Here is a 21951-nt window from a genome sequence, read left to right on the forward strand (position 1 = left end):
ACCTCAGGTGACAAAATCAAGTATCTGTCCGAGGCTTCCTTCACATGATTAGTCAGACTCTTCATCATGTCATGTCAGACTTCTTCATCAAGAAGAATCAGCTTTATTGGCAGTATACATATTTTTACATACACACACTGAATTCGTCTTCTGCGTTTGACCCATCCTTAGGTGAACACACACATGCAACACCCGGCAAATTACATGCAGTGAAACACACACAGGAGCAGTGGGCTGCCATGTCAGGCACCCAGGGAGCAAACTGGGGGTTGAGTGCCTTGCTCAAGGACACATCGGCCGGCTAATGGAGGGCAGCATTTGTTATTAATTACTCCACCACCACATCCAAATTTTTCCTGCCCATCTGGTGGGGGAATTGAACCGGTGACCCTCCGGTCACAAGTCACTCGTCCAACTTCCAGGCCACGGCTGACTCAACACATGAACTATTTTCCAACATCCAGTCCGTCAGTGACGGCTCTGAACCTCCGAGCACCAGTCGGCAGATCAGAGCTTACACAAGTCAGAAAGTAAAAACAGAACCCAGTACAAACCGTACTCAGTACAAACAGAACTCTTCGTTTTAGAGGTCCATGAGGTCAGTTCCTCACACAGGCACAGCCCTTGGCCCCCAGCCTGAGCCACTGCGACCTGAAGAGATCCGAGCTGGTCACAGCCAGAACAAGCAGGACGACCTTCAGTCCAGCTTAGTCATGGGGGACGGTTTCACAGTGAAGCTTTAAGGTGTGTGTGCATGAGCAGACATCCGAGTCTGGGAAGAGTCAGATACTCTCAGACAGGAAGAGGGATGCTTTGTATTTCCTGTGTAGTATCAGTAAACTGAAACGTGTGTGTTCGTCAGCAAGAAAACCAAACGTTCTATAAAAGATCAATCAATAATAATCATATCCAGCTGCAAATGTGTTGATTTAACAACATCGATTACATCATCAGTGAGAGTTTCCTTGCTGACCAGAAAGAGAAAATGAGGCAACAGTAAGAGAAAACGAGGCTGACGTCAAACACCAGACAGACAGGAAATAGATGAGATGCTGCCTTCAAAATAAAAGCATAGGAGTGCTCCCATTAGAGTGGAGGCTTCAGCCGCTCTTCAGTCACTGTGATCTTTCTGTTCCGTGTCTTCTGCACGTTCACATCACACACAAACAGCTCAGTGAGAACTGATCTCTGCTGCTGTGGGTACACAGAAGACGTGTCAGCTTTTATTTTGTTGGGCTGTGTGTGACTTCCTGTGATGTGTGAAATCTGAGGCAGCTGCTTTGGAAAATGAAAGTGAAGGGACTTCCAGAGCACAAAATAAACTTCCCACATGAACAGACACAAGCAGACTTTCTAAAAATAAAACAGGAAGTCAACTGATTGAATCATTTCTCAAATACTGATTTGATTTCTGTCTTTAAACGATGATTTCATTATCTGACCTCTCTTTCATCATACTTCACTCAGTCAGCTTCACTTTAAAGGCTGATTCTGTTGTTTTTACACTTTACAGTTACAGTTAAACTGAAACCACTGAATGACCAACAGGCTGAATATTTCTGCAGCAGAAACTCATCCTGACAACATTTCTGTCAGTCACTTGTTTAACTCATTTCATTAACTCATATTTTATTATTATTAACTCAGTTTATTTAGTACACTTCTGAGGTACTTTTACTTCCATCTTGTACATTGTGTACTTGTGTAATATAACTGCAATTCACTGACCAGGTGGAAAGTGAGAGTGGAAAGACAGCGGGACTTTTTGTCTTTCTGTTTCCTGTTTCCTGTCTGGAATAAAAGTCCTGAAGTCAGATCAGCAGCATGTTGGACACCCTGACACACAGCAGAGCTCAGTCTGCAGCCATCATCACCGTCATCATCATCATCATCACCACCATCTTCATCATGTTCAGCTGGACCAGCCTGCTCTTCATCCTCTGCAGCGCCCTGACTCCTGCTCTGTGCTGTGATTGGCTCAGTCACTACGGTCACCTGAGCAACACGTCTCTGACTCTCATCCGCCTCATGGTGAGTACGACAAGACCACACTGACACCAGGAGACTCCATGAGTCTTTGAGGGTTTTGAACTTTCGTAAAGAGGTTCAGGGGGTCCTGGAAAGGGTTCAGTTAAATACTCTATTAAATATGGGCATAAACACAAAGTGGACATGATGGACATGTGATTGTTGGACTGTGAGACAAAGACTTAGATGCTGTTCACACACACTCTGGTCTTCGTGACTTCATCTTCGTATGCGACATCAGTGTGAACACGCGTGTACAAGCTGCTGTCTGCTGTCAGGGGAATCATGACGGAACAGCGATGTGAGCGCGCTCAGTGGGAGAAAAACCAAATGAACTCTGACGTGAGCGCTCACACGGCCGTCACAGCGATCAGATCAGAATGTGGACCACATTTGGACTTGTGGGTCTCATCACGGTGACAACCATCAGATTCACGCGGTTATGAAGAGAGAAGCAGATCGCACATGAGCAAAACTAATGTGAACCGGACCACTTTGGGCTTCAGTGTAAACGTAGCCTTCGGAATCTCTGAAGTGCTGCTGTAAAGGTGCTGTGGCTCATTAGTGACCTCTGGTGGAGCTTTAAGAAACAGCAGCAGCAGCACACATCTGTTTCTTGTGTGACCACAAGGACTGACGAGAACATGATCCGATCGCACACACACACAGCCTCACACATATTCACGTGTCGACGCATAAAGAACTGTGTGTTCACATGCGTGGAAAAATATCCAAATGAAGTACTTTTACTTTGATATTAAAGGATATTTATTAAAATATTTCATACATTTTGACACATACGGACACATTTTTAAACATCATGGGTTAACATGCACTGACATGTCATAAAACCTGACAACATATGTTCACATACATGAACATGAACACAAACATACAATACAAAGACTGCGTATGTATTTACATACATGTTTATGTATATTAGCGTCCATTAAAATACAGTATTCTCTGTGGGCTGCACTGTATATGAAGTAATTAACGATACGTGTTTGCATGCATGGAAAAATTCATTCAGGACACGTTTGTACCCACAGATTTGATCGTTGATGTTTTCTTGTTTCATAAATGGTCAGTGCTGGTCAAGACGTACAGGAAACGTTTTCTTATTGGTCCAGTCTGCAGACCAGCAAAAACAGTTCAGTTTGCAGTGATGTGGTGATCATGAAGTGTCGTCTATTTTTGTGTCTTCATGTTGCAGGGCGGTCAGCTGACTCAGCAGGAGAGTCCAGTTTCCTTTCCATTCAAACTCTACGAACGCGTGCACAAGGAGGAGGTAATCAAACGATCACTTAATCAACCAATCAATCAGTCGGTCGGTCACTTGACACTTCTGCTGCTTTCGCTGTTGCTCGGTCAGTGTAGTGATTACACTTCAGCTGCTGTCTGGACTCACATGTTCACGCCGAAACGTTTACATACAAACATATTAACAAACTGTGGCGTCAACAGCTCTGTCAGCCAATCGCAAAGCTAGAGTTCACACCTGTCTCCCTCTCTCTCTCTCCCTCCAGGTGAAGTCCCAGTTGGCTTTCATCAGAGACAGCCTGGAGCTGATTTCTGGTCTCTATCGCCATGACAACCTGTCCTCCGTTACCTGGGATACCGACAAGACGGATCACTTCCTGATGTCCATCGACAGACAGACGGAAGAGCTCAACACCTGCGTAAGTGGACAGACAGACGCTTCAGCTGACGTGAGCTCGTGGACTTATGTCAGCGTGTCTCAGGACTCAGCATCCAGGACTTCCTTCCTTCCTTTTTGCCACTTCAGCTCCTTTCAGCAGATTTTTAACTCGATGCTAACTTGGCTGTTGCGCTGAAAGTCCGCTTCGTTTGCTGCTCCGCTTCAGATACGCTTCATTTACTTTGATATCTTCAACCTGAAGTCTCACAGCAGACATGGAGAAACAGTGCGCCCTGTGTTTTTGTCTTCAGGTGCCCACTAACAGGCCAGCAGACAGCAAACTGAGAAAATACTACAGGAGACTGGTCAGAAGTACTCTGTGCCGCACTGTAAGTACTAGTGCTGTTGTAGTACTAACTGTAGCACTGTATGCACTGGGTAAAGTATTGACTGTAGTTCTGTGTGTACAGGGTGGCAGTCCTGCGTCCTGGGAGCTGATCAGGAAGGAGACTAAAGAGCACCTGCAGCAGTTGGACCTGCTGGTGTCGTCCATCAGGAGGCGCTCTACAACAGCTCACCAGCAACACTGACACGTCCCGTCAGTCACTTTCACTGTCACCAACATTTCCTGTTTCTCTGTGAGAGACGCTCTCTGATTGGTCCTGCCGCCACTCTGTCTATTTACTTATTTATTTATTTATTTATTTATTTATTTATCATGTTCCTATTTATGAACTAAGTGCTATTTTTCTATTTATTTATTGAACCGTTTTGTATTTATTTGATTTGACTTGAAAGATTTTTATAGCCCGACAACAGGCCTCAATAAAGACGTTTCATGCACTTCTGTATTCACACTCCGATGCGTTGACTCCTGTTGCCCTGTGTTTCGCCTCTCAGGCTGCTGCTGCCCTCTGATTGGTGGCTTTCTGAGCCAGTAAAGAGACAGTGATTGATCAGACATTTGCTACAAGTCAGCAGTTTGGTTGGCTGCTGAGCACAGTGTGCAGATGTGTTTCAACTCTATGGGACCACGTGATGCTGATCAATAGCAGTGTGTAACGATCGACTGATTCAATGTTCTTACTTTACCAGATTATCGCCAATTTCCTGAGAAATTTTCTCAACTCATATTTAAGAGCTCCCAGTTTCTCTCAAAACATTTTGTTGCGTTTATGTTTGTTCCAGAAAGTCTTGATCATTTCATCGATCATTTTATTGATTTGATTGCTGTTTGTAAGGCTCCTCCACAGTAAGCAGCAGTCAGTTCAGGACTGTCTTGAGCTGTAAAATGTTTCCAAGTCCCTGATCACAGGTTAAAATCTCCTCCCAGACCTACAGAGACCTACAACCCCTGGGAGGTGTTTCTCCATAGTGACCTGAGGAGTCTCTGTTGGTTTCTGGGAGGTTCCTTCTTGCGTTTAAAGATTTCTACGGCAGCTGAATGTCAGCTGGCTTCAGAACAAAGTGAGAAAATGAGTGCGACACGTCCTTCCTGTTGCGGTTCTCCAATGTGACCTGGGGAAGCTTCTGCTGGGCCGACCAGGTTTACTTCATCACGCTGTGGCGCCGCCCGACCTCGTTAGCCTTCTGCTAATGCTACATCATGAGCTCAGCAGCTCTTTTAACCAGTGTTGTTGCAAACATATTTAATTTGTATTTCCTGCGAGCATGAAGAGGATTACAAAACATTAAACCAAGAAACAAACAAAAGGCAAAATGCTCCTAAAACCTACAAAAATCAAAGATTTGCTAATTTATTGATCATTTGAACACTCAGTAATAAGGTGGTACATTAACGATGATGACATCAGTAACACTGTGTTACAGCCAGCAGCTAAAGCAGCTAAACGCCCTTAAACACTGAAGAAAGCTGACATTAATTCCACATATTCCACATGCAACACTACTACTAGGATCAGTACCTACATACTTAGTCCCTGAAACAAATCGGTACAATAATCAATCCATCCTCTAATCATAACTGAGGGACTCTAGTGTGAATAGTCTTTTTCTTTTCTGTACTGTGTACAGCAGCAGGTATTTGTTTCCTGTGTATTTATTCTGTTTGAATGCTCATCCTTCCCTTATCCTTGCATACTTTGCACCCTCTATATCCTGTTTGCTGCTGTGACACTGTAATTTCCCAGTTATGCAACTAATAAAGGATTATCTTATCTTATCTTATATCAGTCTACAGTTTGTGTCTGCGGCCTGCAGGGGGCAGCACTGCAGCCTTCAGTCAACCAGCAGGGCTACAAATAATCTGTTCATGTAAACTGATGTCCTCCACGTCGTCGCTGGACGTAACTTACTTCATCTAAATGTTAAGAGGTTTTAGTTTGCTTGTCACTATGAAGCTTTAATGAGACAATTTATCAACAATAGGTATAGTTAGGTATAGTTACAGTCACTTCTTGACAGACACAGGCAGAACAGGCCTGACTAACTCTTAGTCTTTAATCTCTATCAAAGCTACGCTGCTATAGGCCTATGCTGCCGGGGGACACAAACATGATCCACCGAGCAGTTCCCCCACCTCCCCAACACCACCACCACCATCTCTACTCCCCCACCTCCTCAACACCACCACCATCTCTACTCCCCCACCTCCCCAACACCACCACCATCTCTACTCCCCCACCTCCTCTCATCAGATCAACATATAATTCATTATTTTCTGTCACTAAGTGTGTGTCCAGTTGTCCTTGTAGTTTTGTGTCTCTCCCTCCCTTTCTTTCTCTCTCTGTATCTTTCTGCAGGTTTTGTCACAAATGGGTCAGCGTCGCTGACGCAGAAATTTACTGAACCCCGATGCAGAGTCTAAAGGAGCAGGCAGGCGTAGTGGAGGTCCAAAAAACAATAGTCTTTATTTAATCAAAGCTAAACTCAAAAAAACACACTTACTGTGGCCAAAAACTCCTGGACAAACATGACAAGGCGTTACAGGGTAAAACAACAGATCCTGGCATGACATGGGGGGAAAAATGCAGATGCTCAGACAAAGGCGACTGGGAAGACAAGGACTAAATAGACATGACAACGAGACACAGGTGACACACATCAGGAGGGAGAAAGCAATCAGGAAAACCAAAGCAAAGCTACAAGAAAACAGGACACACAGGGGAAGTGACGCTTTTCAAAATAAAACAGGACATGACTAAAACCTTGAACATAATACATGGAAACACATGACAAGACAAACATGGCACATGGACTGAAATCAAGAGACAAAGCATAACCAAAAACCACCAGGCATGACAGGTTTCTCTCCATCCAGATCTACATGCTGAACTGCATCCTCTGACAAACCCAGTGACAAACCCAGTGTCTACTGTCAACATCTGCCTGTTGTTCTTCTATGTAGTGATATTAGAACTAACTTAAACAACATATCAGCTAAAAAACAAATACATACAATAGTCTTCAGAATTCCAATTACAACAACCTGTCATGTTTGTCCTTCGTAATGTATGATGTTTATTGCATGTATGTTTCTCTCTCTCTCTCTCTCTCTCTCTCTTTCATCCTCTCTGTCCTGTCTATTATAAGCTCGCCAACAGGGCCATAACTCAGGAGGACTTTACAGTCATGAAACTCAATCAACACAACTTGCAGGGGGGCAGTCGTGGATCAGCGGTTAGGGTGTCGGACCCGTAACCGGTGGGTCGCTGGTTCGATTCCCCGTACCGGTGTCCATGGCTGAGGTACCCTTGAGCAAGGTACCTAACCCCCACTGCTCCCCGGGCGCTGCACGCGGTCGCCCACTGCCCCGGGTTTGCTGTGTGTGTGTGCACGTCACTTGGGTGGGTTAAATGCAGAGCACAAATTTCATTGGAGTGAGTTCCCTCCAATGACAAAATATGTCACTTTCTTTTGTGCCAGCACAGCCACGCGAACCTTTAATGTGAAAGAAAACATCAAAAACCAGTAAGATTAAAATGAAGTTAAAAAATGAACGATGAATTGAAACTGTTTCGTGTCAGACAGCTTTGCTTGTTACAGCAGATGATTGATTACTCTGACAGTCGGCTCTAACTGACCCGTGTTGCGTGGAAAATGTGCTGAAGCAGCTGGTGAAACCAGAGAGCTGAGGCTGCAGGAACAGCTGAGGAAAACTGAAGTGGAAACTGAATGAGGAGGACTTTCCTCCTCCGTATCATCATCATCATCATCATCATCATCACATTTCGCTTCAGACAGGAGCTGAAAGTCATTCAGAAATAAACTGCAGTTGTATAGAAAACCCTCAGTGGGGTTTCCTTCCTGTTTTCACTCAGATCCTCGGCATTGTCATCGTTCCCTCTTTCTTTTCTGTCTAAATGTAAACCGACGCTGAACTTCCTGCCTCATGTCCGTCTCGAGCTAAACTCTGCCTTTCTTTTCTCTCATCTCTCTGTTGACTCTTCTCTGTAAATGTAAACTGAACATTTTGGGGGTTAAACCGCATCCTGAATGAGTGTAAATGTGTGACGACGCAGATGGCTTTTACTTTGATTCATACAGAAAACGTAAAGATATGCAAAGTGGAATCTAATACGCTTCATCAGTGGCGGTTCTACATTGAATTACTCCTTGGGCAAGACCCCCTCCGAGCGATTCCCCTCTCCCGCACACAAAAAGAAATGACACATTTCACAAACAGCCATGTTTTATTATAGCAATATAAGTGAAACAGATATTTCTCAATTGCTCAAATCCTTAAATAGAAAATAGAACAGAAAATCACACTTAAGCGAGTCCAGCTATTCAACTATTGCAATTACAACAGGAAACAAGACAATTAACACAATTCTGCACCAAACAGTATAATTTATCAGAACTTACAAAAATATACTCTATATACATAAATGTGGCAAAAATATATACAATCAGATATATAAAACAAACATCCATCCATCCATTTTCTATGCTGCTTATCTGTCAGGGTCGAGGGGGTGCTGGAGCCAATCCCTATAAGACAATCAATAATATCAAATATTAAGAAGAATATACAAATAAAATATAGAATAAATATTCTAAATAGCACAAATCCTTCATCACACAAATAACACAGAAATCCAATCATTACACTATTGCACCAAGAACAGAAAACACAAACTAAAATTTAAGCCTGACCTTTCTGGCCTTCCTTGATGCAAAGTCCAATTCTCCAATCCTCCAATTCTACACTTGGCACACTTTGAGTTATGACTGGTTAAACTGTGTTTTGTCACAAAACAGAGTTGTAGCAAATGGCAAATGGCAAACTACCGACACATATGAAAATCCCGTTGGCTAATTACAGGACCCAACGTGACGGAAATAAATAATAAGTGAACTTGTAACCGTTTTGTTGCAAAGCACAACCTTACGGTGAAATTAAATCTGGTGTTTGTTAAGACGAATTACTGTTGTATAAGCACAGCAAGCATCGTAGGAAGAAGGCTAACAAACATACACAACCAACTAACATTAGCCCTTCATTCATGACATGGATGCTGTAATCATACAGAGAGAACATAGCAAACCTTCATCTTTTGCTCGTTTCTCCTCTTCTTCTTTTCTTTTTTTCCTAAATTGGGCACCTGATCACTTTGACCTTCTTCTGTCCATCTCTGCGTTTACTCGACCCTCAACAAATTTCCCAACGCTGTCACTCAGGACCAGGAGTCGACTGAACCAATTCACCTTGGTGACCACATAATCGTTTTGTATGACCTGTTTTTATTTGGCCGTTTCACACAATTCAGAAAAACAAAAACGTGCAGAAATTATAGGCCTGTATTTATAATAGTATGAATGAAATGTGCGTTATATGGAAGAAAGTCAAGGTGTGACTGACTTTAGCCATTCTATACGGTGGATTCCTCCCCCGGCCGTTCAATTTGGGAGAGACCCAGAGGTGAGCTGTCCCCGCCCCCCTCCACTTTCCCTCCTCACACACAGCTTCAGTGCACGTCACCTTCTCAGCAAGCAGGTGCGCCCGTTTGCAGGTTTCCCACACAGATATGACAGATCATAGAAAACCATGTAGCGGTGCAGATTCTTTTTCCAAGCGCTCGTGCCGCCCCCCCTCGTGTCATGAAAAAATGCGGGCGGCCCGGTTCGCCCGAGCCTAAAACCGCTACTGCGCTTCGTGGCCAAAATGTTCTCAGCTCCTTAGTTCGAAATAAAAGGAAAAGTTAATGAGACAGCAGAGCGTGTTAGTCCATTGTTTCCGGTCTCTGTGGTGTCAGCGTGCAAACCCTCCTTAGGTCCACCGTGTTGGAAAGCAATTCTACCAAGAAGAGATTTTCCTCTTAAGTGATTCTTTTCTTTATGTAAATTTTATCAAAGACCTGAAGATGTTCAGAAATGTTGAGGAAAAAATATTTTTCTTCTCTTTTAATTATCTCCTGATGCCTTCAAATGGTCCCGAGCTTCAGATTCGAAACCACCGAGCTTGACGCCCATATTTAACAGAGTAGAGAGATAACCGACAGCAGAGACAGACAGAGAACAGACAGACGTCAGTGCTGCGGCCTCTGAATGAGAGCAGCCTCGGAGCTGTGCTTTATTAGCTGAAATTACAAACCCCTCTGGTTTATTTCTATGAAAAACGGTAACCCCAAATCACTCCCCACAGTCTGCCTTTGCAGTCAAAAAACTGTTCCACTTCCCTGTCTGACCAGCGTCTCCCAGGTGTCACTGATTGACGCACTAAATACCTGCATGTAGCCGCTCTCAGGAGAGGAGGGTGAGGGGCGTGGCACCATAACACAAGAGATCACAAGAAACAAAGTGAAAACTGTAATTCATCTTAAAAAAAAGATAATTTGGCCCCAACAGTCAGAGAGCTACGGGCTCCACGTGACGTTCCCAGCGCGCGCTCACTCTCTTCACTGAGACAGGAAGCTCTCGTGCTGCTCTATCAGTTAAATCAACAATTTGATGGTTGTGTGTTCACTTTCGGTTTCCCCTGTGTGAGACTCCACCCCCTGCCCTCCACCTCCCCCAGGTAGAGATGCTCAGGTGTTTGACTGTTGCTATGGTGCTGCTTTCACACCAGTCACCTCAGGTGACAAAATCAAGTATCTGTCCGAGGCTTCCTTCACATGATTAGTCAGACTCTTCATCATGTCATGTCAGACTTCTTCATCAAGAAGAATCAGCTTTATTGGCAGTATACATATTTTTACATACACACACTGAATTCGTCTTCTGCGTTTGACCCATCCTTAGGTGAACACACACATGCAACACCCGGCAAATTACATGCAGTGAAACACACACAGGAGCAGTGGGCTGCCATGTCAGGCACCCAGGGAGCAAACTGGGGGTTGAGTGCCTTGCTCAAGGACACATCGGCCGGCTAATGGAGGGCAGCATTTGTTATTAATTACTCCACCACCACATCCAAATTTTTCCTGCCCATCTGGTGGGGGAATTGAACCGGTGACCCTCCGGTCACAAGTCACTTGTCCAACTTCCAGGCCACGGCTGACTCAACACATGAACTATTTTCCAACATCCAGTCCGTCAGTGACGGCTCTGAACCTCCGAGCACCAGTCGGCAGATCAGAGCTTACACAAGTCAGAAAGTAAAAACAGAACCCAGTACAAACCGTACTCAGTACAAACAGAACTCTTCGTTTTAGAGGTCCATGAGGTCAGTTCCTCACACAGGCACAGCCCTTGGCCCCCAGCCTGAGCCACTGCGACCTGAAGAGATCCGAGCTGGTCACAGCCAGAACAAGCAGGACGACCTTCAGTCCAGCTTAGTCATGGGGGACGGTTTCACAGTGAAGCTTTAAGGTGTGTGTGCATGAGCAGACATCCGAGTCTGGGAAGAGTCAGATACTCTCAGACAGGAAGAGGGATGCTTTGTATTTCCTGTGTAGTATCAGTAAACTGAAACGTGTGTGTTCGTCAGCAAGAAAACCAAACGTTCTATAAAAGATCAATCAATAATAATCATATCCAGCTGCAAATGTGTTGATTTAACAACATCGATTACATCATCAGTGAGAGTTTCCTTGCTGACCAGAAAGAGAAAATGAGGCAACAGTAAGAGAAAACGAGGCTGACGTCAAACACCAGACAGACAGGAAATAGATGAGATGCTGCCTTCAAAATAAAAGCATAGGAGTGCTCCCATTAGAGTGGAGGCTTCAGCCGCTCTTCAGTCACTGTGATCTTTCTGTTCCGTGTCTTCTGCACGTTCACATCACACACAAACAGCTCAGTGAGAACTGATCTCTGCTGCTGTGGGTACACAGAAGACGTGTCAGCTTTTATTTTGTTGGGCTGTGTGTGACTTCCTGTGATGTGTGAAATCTGAGGCAGCTGCTTTGGAAAATGAAAGTGAAGGGACTTCCAGAGCACAAAATAAACTTCCCACATGAACAGACACAAGCAGACTTTCTAAAAATAAAACAGGAAGTCAACTGATTGAATCATTTCTCAAATACTGATTTGATTTCTGTCTTTAAACGATGATTTCATTATCTGACCTCTCTTTCATCATACTTCACTCAGTCAGCTTCACTTTAAAGGCTGATTCTGCTGTTTTTACACTTTACAGTTACAGTTAAACTGAAACCACTGAATGACCAACAGGCTGAATATTTCTGCAGCAGAAACTCATCCTGACAACATTTCTGTCAGTCACTTGTTTAACTCATTTCATTAACTCATATTTTATTATTATTAACTCAGTTTATTTAGTACACTTCTGAGGTACTTTTACTTCCATCTTGTACATTGTGTACTTGTGTAATATAACTGCAATTCACTGACCAGGTGGAAAGTGAGAGTGGAAAGACAGCGGGACTTTTTGTCTTTCTGTTTCCTGTTTCCTGTCTGGAATAAAAGTCCTGAAGTCAGATCAGCAGCATGTTGGACACCCTGACACACAGCAGAGCTCAGTCTGCAGCCATCATCACCGTCATCATCATCATCATCACCACCATCTTCATCATGTTCATGTGACTGTGACTGCCAGCTGTTGCTGACATACATGCACATACCACAGTCTCTGGTCCTGTCATGTCATGTTTGATAAGATAAGGCCTGTCTTATCTTATATCTGTGTTTGTGGACCACTTCAGTTTATTGTCCAGTTGAATGTCTGGGAATGTGTAATTTGATTTCCACATCTGCCCCAGTGTAGTTCTGTGTGTACAGGGTGGCAGTCCTGCATCCTGGGAGCTGATCAGGAAGGAGACGAAGGAGCACCTGCAGCAGTTGGACCTGCTGGTGTCGTCCATCAGGAGGCGCTCTACACCAGCTCAACAGCAACTGTCACCAACATTTCCTGTTTTTCTGTGAGAGACGCTCTCTGATTAGTCCTGCTGCCACTCTGTTTATTTACTTATCATGTTCCTATTTATGAACTAAGTGCTATTTTTAACCGTTTTGAATTTATTTGATCTGACTTGAAGCTTTAAATCAGCAGTGGAAAGTTGATACATCTACGTGTTAAGCCACATGAAGCTGAAAATACTGTGTACTTTTACTGCTAATACTGTAAATTTGTTCAGTTAGGCTTGTGTCAGTTTAATCAAACAAAGTATGTTAAATATCAAACAAAATTAAGACTCTGAGAGAGTAAAACGATGGTCACTGCAAGCCTGTTACTGGTTTGATTGATGTTATATCTTCTTGTCTTCTGCCGCTTCCTCTTCGTTTTCTCTCATCAGACTTTACTGTTGGTTTTGTGGTTAGCTGCCGCCTCAGCTGACACAAACCTCTGAGAGGGCGGAGTTAGTTTTTACAGCTGAGAAGTCATTGGATAACAAGATTTGAGTGGCAGCTCAGTGAGCAGGGACGGAATTAAAAGTTTTACTTTTGATGAGTTTTATTCTTTCTCAAATAGTTGTTTTTGTTTGACACTCAATAGGTTTGTTTGGTGAACACACACCTGTCGCTTATTGCCACGAACAGGTGACAGGGTATTGTGAAGACTGACCCGAGCTTCCCCGGCTGACCTCAGTCATCTTTATTCTTTTATCTTTATCACTTTTAGCCTGTTCCTGTCTACAAGCAGGACAAACAGCTGCCACTGGCCTTCTAAACAAATCATGGGGTTTGTAACTGTAACTTATTTAATCACCCAGTAGATTTTTATTATTATTCTTAGCTTTCGCTATGCTTTTACACGTTTATGCTGTCATTTGAATGTGTTTTAACTTGTAAATATCCTGCTGAGCTTGTGTGTGTACTGCTGTCTGTAGTACAAATGAAAGGCATCCTTGATCCTTGACCTGATTCCTTAATTCCTTATGACACGAAACTGAAAATACTCGTGGGGATCCTATGGAGGATTTTCACACACACACACACACACACATGCACACAAAACACACACACACACACACACACAGAACAACACATACATATGAGGAGAGAAAGACTCTGAGGAAGCTTTCAAACTGACCATCACATTAATCCATTCATTTTTATAATTTTTTTTCTGTCCAAAGGTGTCAATGGACAAGTGAAGTCCAGAACACTTTGTGGCAACCCTTCTGCTGCCTCAGGACTGTCCAATCCACTATGGGTCCTGGTCTTGCCAACAGGGCCATAACTCAGGAGGACTTTACAGTCATGAAACTCAATCAACACAACTTGTGCCAGCACAGCCACGCGAACCTTTAATGTGAAAGAAAACATCAAAAACCAGTAAGATTAAAATGAAGTTAAAAAATGAACGATGAATTGAAACTGTTTCGTGTCAGACAGCTTTGCTTGTTACAGCAGATGATTGATTACTCTGACAGTCGGCTCTAACTGACCCGTGTTGCGTGGAAAATGTGCTGAAGCAGCTGGTGAAACCAGAGAGCTGAGGCTGCAGGAACAGCTGAGGAAAACTGAAGTGGAAACTGAATGAGGAGGACTTTCCTCCTCCGTATCATCATCATCATCATCATCATCATCATCATCATCACATTTCGCTTCAGACAGGAGCTGAAAGTCATTCAGAAATAAACTGCAGTTGTATAGAAAACCCTCAGTGGGGTTTCCTTCCTGTTTTCACTCAGATCCTCGGCATTGTCATCGTTCCCTCTTTCTTTTCTGTCTAAATGTAAACCGACGCTGAACTTCCTGCCTCATGTCCGTCTCGAGCTAAACTCTGCCTTTCTTTTCTCTCATCTCTCTGTTGACTCTTCTCTGTAAATGTAAACTGAACATTTCGGGGGTTAAACCGCATCCTGAATGAGTGTAAATGTGTGACGACGCAGATGGGTTTTACTTTGATTCATACAGAAAACGTAAAGATATGCAAAGTGGAATCTAATACGCTTCTTGGCCAAAATGTTCTCAGCTCCTTAGTTCGAAATAAAAGGAAAAGTTAATGAGACAGCAGAGCGTGTTAGTCCATTGTTTCCATTCTCTGTGGTGTCAGCGTGCAAACCCTCCTTAGGTCCACCGTGTTGGAAAGCAATTCTACCAAGAAGAGATTTTCCTCTTAAATGATTCTTTTCTTTATGTAAATTTTATCAAAGACCTGAAGATGTTCAGAAATGTTGAGGAAAAAATATTTTTCTTCTCTTTTAATTATCTCCTGATGCCTTCAAATGGTCCCGAGCTTCAGATTCGAAACCACTGAGCTTCCTGTCTGTTACTGCATAAATAAGTAAATAAATAAATTCAGAGAAAAGGGTTATAAAGATCTTTAAAGGGCCTTCATGAAGTATGTGTAGAAACCAGGTGTCCATATACTTTTGACCATGTAGTGAACTAGTAGTTCATTTCTCATGTTTGCATGTTCTTATTGTACATGTTCCTGTGCTGTTTAGTGCTCAGCCACAGCGAGACGTGTCACTGTGGCTCCTTGAGGTGGAGGATGGGGGTGAGGTGATGTGAGGAGTGGGTGAGGTTGGGTTTGAAAAGGGAAATTTCCCTATTTCACAGAATTTTTTGCACTTATTTTACTTTAAAGACATCAGAGTTTCATTTCCTGTCCATCCTGGATGAAGCTTTACTTAAAGAGCAAGATGACAGGCGCTCATCAGAACCACAACAACCACCATCAGGCTCAGGGGAAACCAGATCAACAAAGACCAGGACCGCCAGCAGACACACAGCGAGACTGAGGGTGAGTTTGCTTCATCCGTGAAAGTTCCTGATGTAGTTTGTTGACTCTATGTGTCAAATTAATAGAAAAAAAACACAGATTCACTGCAGCTTTTTCAGTGTTGTGACGGTGCTGTGCTTCATGTAGAGGGTCGGGGTTCGGTCAGGGTGACAGTTCAGTCAGGATTAGGGTTCGGTCGAGGTTAACTCGACGTGCATGTTGAAGAGTCGCCTGTCATGAGGTCTCCTTCGCCTCCTGACAACACAGTCGGCTCGTTTGTGTGTAATCTGAACACACAATGAGACATCTGAAGACAAATCATCCACAGTCTGAGGAAACGTACAATTCAAACATTTAATCCGGCAGCTCTGCTCAAAAATCCTGCTTTCACATTAATGCAGGAGTATTGTATTAATACTGCACTCAGTACTTTTAATAAGTAATTTTTTTCTGATTGTACAGAAACAATTTAATGACAATGAGATAAGTTGTTGTGAATTGGCACTATATAAATAAACTGAACTTGGCAGGTAAACAGTAAACTGAAAAATGCTTCTACTTAAGCACTTTTAATTATGTTTTAGCTTTTATTGCGTTAGTCTAATTCTATTGTACTGAAACTTGTGATTCTGTAAGTTGCTTTGGGTAAAAGCGTCTGCTAAATGCATAATGTAAAGTGTAATATAATGTAACTGAACTGAATTGACTTATAAATTTTACTTGTAACAGAGTATATTAACGGCGTACTATTAGCACCAAAAGGTAAAGGACGAGTACTTCATCATCTGACTCCCCTCTGACTCAATGTACAACAGAATCAAACTTTTCTCATGTTTTCAGAGCAGTTCACACATTTTACTGGTTTTGAGTCAATTTGTACATCTAAGTTTTCGCATGTCTGATAAATAAAGCAATAAACACAAAGTTCGATGATGACAGTTACCGCCAACAGGTTTCCACGTATGGAGATTCCTCGTCCGATTGAGGTCACAATCGAGCATCGCAGCACTGACGGAAACTTTTGTCAGCTTGATGTCGACTAATAGAAACGCTGACGAACAACAGACTCAGTTTGGTTTGAGGGTCTGCAAACAACTCAGAAATCAATGAAACGAGTGTGTTTCACTTTCTGTTGGCTTCATTAGTGTTGAAACTTTGCTGCTTCGGGTTGATTCAGAACGAGCTGCCTGCCGAGTTCAGGCTGCTTCACATTAACGTTAACCTCGGTTTAATACAGCTTTGCTGAAATGACTTGAACTTCATGGCGAGGTTCAGCTTTCATCTGTTTCTGACCGCCGTCCATCTGGATGTCTTTGTGTGATGACAGGCTTCATTCATGTGATTTATCAGTCCGAGTACCAGGCCACAGTTCATCTTCGGCTGTCAGTAGAAAGTCTGACTTGTTTCATCATTTGTTTGAGTGATTGTTTGATTGATTGATTGATCAACACCTCGCAGACTGCAGCATGAAACTCATTATTTAAGTTCAGTGTTTGAACACATGAATCTAAAAACGTCAGAGCTTTGGTTTCATCACCAAAGAGATGGAAACACTGCGTTCACATACGCTCTGATTCTGTGGTTCTTTGTTCCTATGCTTTTGAATGCATCCCCGATTGCACAGTCCAGTATTCAGCTGACATTCAGACTGAGACACCATCACATTTAAAACAAAACTTAAAGAAGATTCAGAGTCTCGGTTTTTGTAGTTTCAACTTTTCAGAAGGAAGAAACTTTGTGTGCTTCGCAGCACCCAGGTTACTGATTCCTTCAGTGACTGCGGCGATTCATAGTTCTGATACACTGATGTACTCAGTCATGAAGTGAATGTTTCAAATACAGAAAGTAATACTTCATATTGAGGGTACATTTACTAGCAGTCAGCTACTAGAGTAACAAACATTAACATATCGGTCAACTAATGTGAACATTTAAAACTTTACATATTAATTAAGGTACTAACTGGTATTATAGCATTTAATTTGCTTCATGTAGACATTATTCCTAACCTGTAAATGATTGTGTTATTCAATGATTTGCCTTTGTGAAACTGAAAACATGTCTATGTTAATAGTGATGATGAATAAGCAATAGTTAATCTATTTTATTATGAACAGCTGAAAATCATTTAATCATGACAACCATCTGCTATGAACACGATTCATTAAAATTACAAAAAATGAAGACTCTGTGCTAAATGAATATGCAATTCTTTTGTTTTGAAAATGTAGCAGTTTTATCAGAGAGAAATCTTGACAAACTGATTTTATTATATGTGTACCCTCATTGTAAAGTACTACTACTACTCACAGCAGTACCTCTGACAGAATTTGTGGTGAACAGAATAAATGGAGGAACATTTCTATTCACCGACTCGACTCAAACTCTCGATTGGTTCATCAACCATCAGATGAGTCTTCGTCTGACGCTTACGAACAGCACATTTAAACTCAGTCAGCTTTTGTTTGCTAATTTAAATTTAACTTTTCAGGAACAGTTTTTATTCATTTCTGTCAGACAAAAGAAATCTGTCACAGACTGAAAGGTGAGTCTACCTGAATGAACCTGCCGGGACTTGCCTGTTCTGGTCCAGGTCTCTGCCTCTGTGGTCTGGATCAGACTCTTGGCAGTTTGATGACTCACACAGGTAGACGACTTCTGATTGGCTGATCTTTGCAGGTTACCTGTACTTGACTGAGGCTGCCGGCTCATGCAGCACACCTGAAGCATCTTAGTCCAGCTCAGGCAAGACCAGTACCAGGACCACGACCAACATCACCTGTAGAACTTCGGCTAAAACAGAGGACTGTTTCAGAACCTCAACCACCTGAAGGACCAGGACTACTTAAGGACCCACTGAAAACCAGGACCAGCTGACATCCGGACCAGAACCATGATGCTGCCTTCATTCCTCCTCATTCTCTTGCAGGTCTGCAGCCTCCAGCTGATGGTGGCTGCCAGACCATCCTGTAGGCTGCGGGCAGACCTCGTCCAGTCTGCCCACCAACTGCTCCTAGACCTGGTACGACCTTTGACCTTTAAACAAAATGCTCTGACATGTCATCTGATAGCTGAACTGCTCTCAGTTCTTACAGAAAACTGACACTTTGACTGCTTACAGTGAACACACTTCAACTGTCCTGAGCGCTGCTACTGAAAGTTTAACTCCTTTTGACTGAGCTCATCTGCTGCTCAACGTCCAACAGCATTTTAATGATTTCAGTTCAGCATCAGTTCAACATCATCTTCACAAAATATGTAGCTTAGCATTAGCCGTTGTCGGTTTGGTGGATAACGGTTGAACTGTTCTCTATCTGTCCTGTAGGGGGGAGACTTTCCTGTCCGCTGCCTGCCATACAATGCCAACATCTCGTTTCCTGTCTCCATCTTCTCTCCTGCTGCAGTCAATCAGCCTCAGGTAATCCTCTTACCTTGTCTCAGGCTCGCCACTAATTAGAGCGCTTAGAGCCAACCCTGACCCTGTTGGTTGGAACCACTCACCTCTGATTGGTTCTTTGCAGTGCTGCCGAGCATTATGGGTGGTGTATGAGTCAATGCAGAAGGCGGAGACCATTTTTCTGAATAATGAGCTACCTGTTGGAGAGGGTGGAGTTACCTGGGATAATAAGACACTTGATGACTTCCAAAACATGCAGGACCAATTGGTGGAGGAAGGAAAATATGTGAGTACCACTCTGTCTGCAGACCTGTCTGTCTGGTTGTATGCCTGCCAGTCTGCTCCATTCTACTGATATGTTCTCTGTTCTCCCCCTGGGCCTTACCTTCTGTCTCACCTGTCTCTCTCTCTCTCTCCAGCTGGCCAGTATTGACAATTCAGGTGCTTTAACTCCTTACTTTCACAATCTGACTGCAGTTCTGCAGCAGCAGGTAAGAAGACCTTTTCAGATTCATCGAATAAAACAAAACGTAGCTTCAGATTAACATTCATTAACAGTTGAACATTAAGATGTGTGCAGAGAGGGAATCAGATGATATTTTTCCCCAGCACTAAAGTGCCAGATCACATCAACGGAGGCTGAATTCAGGGAAAGAAGCCTTTCTTTTCTTTTTTGTTTTATTTGACTGGCTGTCTGACTGATGAAATTAAAGTTAATGAGTTTCACTATCAGAGCTGCCTCAGCTCTTACAGACTTTGACACTGCAGAAATGACTGTCACTTCCCTGCGTTTCATTTTTAAAATATTCATATGAATTTACCGCTTCATATCCATATTTATGTCACTCAAGTAATTTTTGATTTGATTCAGTCATAATAAGTCATAAGAATTATAAACAGTATAATAAGGGGACGGGTCTTTCTGTCTGTCACTCAGGATGGCGCTTCCTGTGGCTGGATGGCTTTGAGGAGAGATCTGATCAGGGTCCTAAAGTCTGCCCTGCACAATCACCGTGCTTGTTTGACCTGGAGACACGCCCACTGATGACATGAGGCCACGCCCGCTGGCAGCACGAGATCACGCCAGTATCAAATTATGCTGATTGACTGTATTTATAAATATATTTATTTACCTATCTAATTATTTATTCGATTATTTATTAAATTTTTATGTCATTTATTAATATTTTCACATTTATATTTTGACACTTGATTTTATGTATTTATATTTTTCTTACTTTAAATTCTGCTGTAATGTTTTTATTTTTGTTCTGTTGTCTCACTGTTAATTTTAATCAGATTAAAGCATCAAGAAAAGTTTCTGCCAGTTGAACTTCACTTTGACATCCCCCCAACACACACACACACACACACACACACACACACACACACACACAGTACAAACATGCTGACTCAGCTCTGTGGTGACTCATTGATGCTTTTGTTTTTGTTTTAGTTAGAGTGTCTGCAGCCTCAGAAAAATTCAGGATGAAAAAGTCACTCTGAGATATTTAGTTTAATTATTCATCATCATCAAATGCTGATCTGAATGTGGTTAAGACTTCTACAAGGCAAGTTTTCCTCTTCACTGTGGCCAAGTGTTGCTCAGGTGGAAATCTCTCTGTTTTAAAGACTAAATAAGAGTTTGCTCTTGACCTGCTCTGTTTGGAAAGTGTCAAGAGAGAACTTTGGTTGGGATCTTGAACTGAAATAAGAGAGAGGAAAGAAATCACTTACAGTCATGTCATTTTTATGTGATTGGAGTTTTTCCTATATTCAATTCATATAATTTCAGTTTCTAACAAATGTTGGTCAACAAAAACTGAAGCCACTTTTTCAAAACTATGCGAGTAGTCTGCATTAACATCTCACCTCCAAAACTCAGTCGAACTACTAACACTCTTCAGGTGTCGGCAGAAGACAGCAGAGAGTCAGATCTGACCTGAGAAACACAACAGGAAGCATCAGTGATCAGCTTTTATCATGGAAATTTTTCTTCACTTCATACACACAAAATATGGAACACAAAACTTCAGACTACTGAACTCAAAGAACAGTTCACATCATTTAAGATACTTTGTTCACCTTCAAAATAACATTATATTATATTATATGAACATAATTCTCTGCATCATATTTAATGTCCTGTTGACTTCTGGAGTGCAAAGACAAACCAAAGTGGCTTCAGTGAGTTTTATTTTGTCGGGTTTGAAAGGAGCGTGTTTTATGGTGTTAAAATTATTGTTCATGCAAATGGAGTCTGGTGGCTTTGGCAACCAATGTCTCTGTTGGGATCCTTCCCATCACGCTGCCAGAATAAAAGTCTTGTCCCGGCATGAAAACAAGCCAACAATTTGCCTGGAGGGATTTCGTTGCAACCTCGTCGCAATACTCTAACTCAGTCCTGGACCAGTTTCAACACAAAAACATGGGAAGATATGAAAAACACCAAAGTTACTCTTTGACCTTAATGAATATAACAGAAGAATTCACTTTAGCATCAAACTCCTCAGGGTTTGTTATGGTTAAAGAGTCAAACCAGGTCAGTGTTTGACTTTCACTTACATTCAGACTGTCAACATGGTGACTCAGACTCTTTAAGTCTATAAGTTTTGTACTCAGAAACTTTCATTCAGTCTGACTCACGCAGACTGCAATTAATCTATAAATACCACCAGGTTCAATCATTCCTTCATCTGTTCATTCATTCTTTCAGGAATCCAGCCACATTCTGACTAAACAAACCTGAAAATGATTCAGCTGAGCATGAATCATTTTCATTTAAAAGTAGATGAGTTTCATTGTTGTAAGAAAATTAAAGTTGTGTTTCACTGAGTAAGATTA

General features: G+C 42.4%; 2 protein-coding genes across 3 annotated transcripts; both read left to right on the plus strand.

The window, feature by feature from the left end:
• Window positions 1-1515: 1515 nt before the first annotated feature.
• Window positions 1516-4373, plus strand: LOC124073878 (interferon a3-like). Its single transcript, XM_046416421.1, has 5 exons — window positions 1516-2031; window positions 3245-3319; window positions 3558-3710; window positions 3982-4059; window positions 4141-4373. The coding sequence occupies exons 1-5, from the start codon at window positions 1825-1827 to the stop codon at window positions 4258-4260; spliced, it is 633 nt and encodes a 210-aa protein (XP_046272377.1). The 5' UTR covers window positions 1516-1824; the 3' UTR covers window positions 4261-4373.
• Window positions 4374-15517: 11144 nt separating this feature from the next.
• On the plus strand, window positions 15518-20468 carry ifnphi3 (interferon phi 3). 2 transcript variants are annotated; one of them, XM_046416246.1, is made up of 6 exons: window positions 15518-15731; window positions 18390-18732; window positions 19036-19128; window positions 19232-19393; window positions 19527-19598; window positions 20045-20468. In XM_046416246.1, exons 2-6 carry the CDS (start codon window positions 18604-18606, stop codon window positions 20150-20152), a joined length of 564 nt encoding a protein of 187 aa, XP_046272202.1. In that variant the 5' UTR covers window positions 15518-15731; window positions 18390-18603; the 3' UTR covers window positions 20153-20468. The 2 variants fall into 2 exon arrangements, with proteins under 2 accessions (XP_046272202.1, XP_046272203.1); XM_046416247.1 differs by lacking the exon at window positions 15518-15731 and having other exon boundaries at window positions 17157-18732.
• The last annotated feature ends 1483 nt before the right edge of the window (window positions 20469-21951 follow it).

The sequence above is a fragment of the Scatophagus argus genome, chromosome 16 (genome assembly GCF_020382885.2).
Source record: "Scatophagus argus isolate fScaArg1 chromosome 16, fScaArg1.pri, whole genome shotgun sequence".
Lineage (NCBI taxonomy): Eukaryota > Metazoa > Chordata > Actinopteri > Scatophagidae > Scatophagus > Scatophagus argus.

Coding starts and splice junctions, on each gene's coding strand:
- LOC124073878 (XM_046416421.1), top strand. CDS start 1,825: ATGTTGGACACCCTGACACACAGCAGAGCTCAGTCTGCAGCCATCATC. Junction 3,320..3,557: donor AACGCGTGCACAAGGAGGAG/GTAATCAAACGA, acceptor CTCTCCCTCCAG/GTGAAGTCCCAGTTGGCTTT. Junction 4,060..4,140: donor GAAGTACTCTGTGCCGCACT/GTAAGTACTAGT, acceptor CTGTGTGTACAG/GGTGGCAGTCCTGCGTCCTG.
- ifnphi3 (XM_046416246.1), top strand. CDS start 18,604: ATGATGCTGCCTTCATTCCTCCTCATTCTCTTGCAGGTCTGCAGCCTC. Junction 18,733..19,035: donor ACCAACTGCTCCTAGACCTG/GTACGACCTTTG, acceptor TCTGTCCTGTAG/GGGGGAGACTTTCCTGTCCG. Junction 19,394..19,526: donor TGGTGGAGGAAGGAAAATAT/GTGAGTACCACT, acceptor CTCTCTCTCCAG/CTGGCCAGTATTGACAATTC.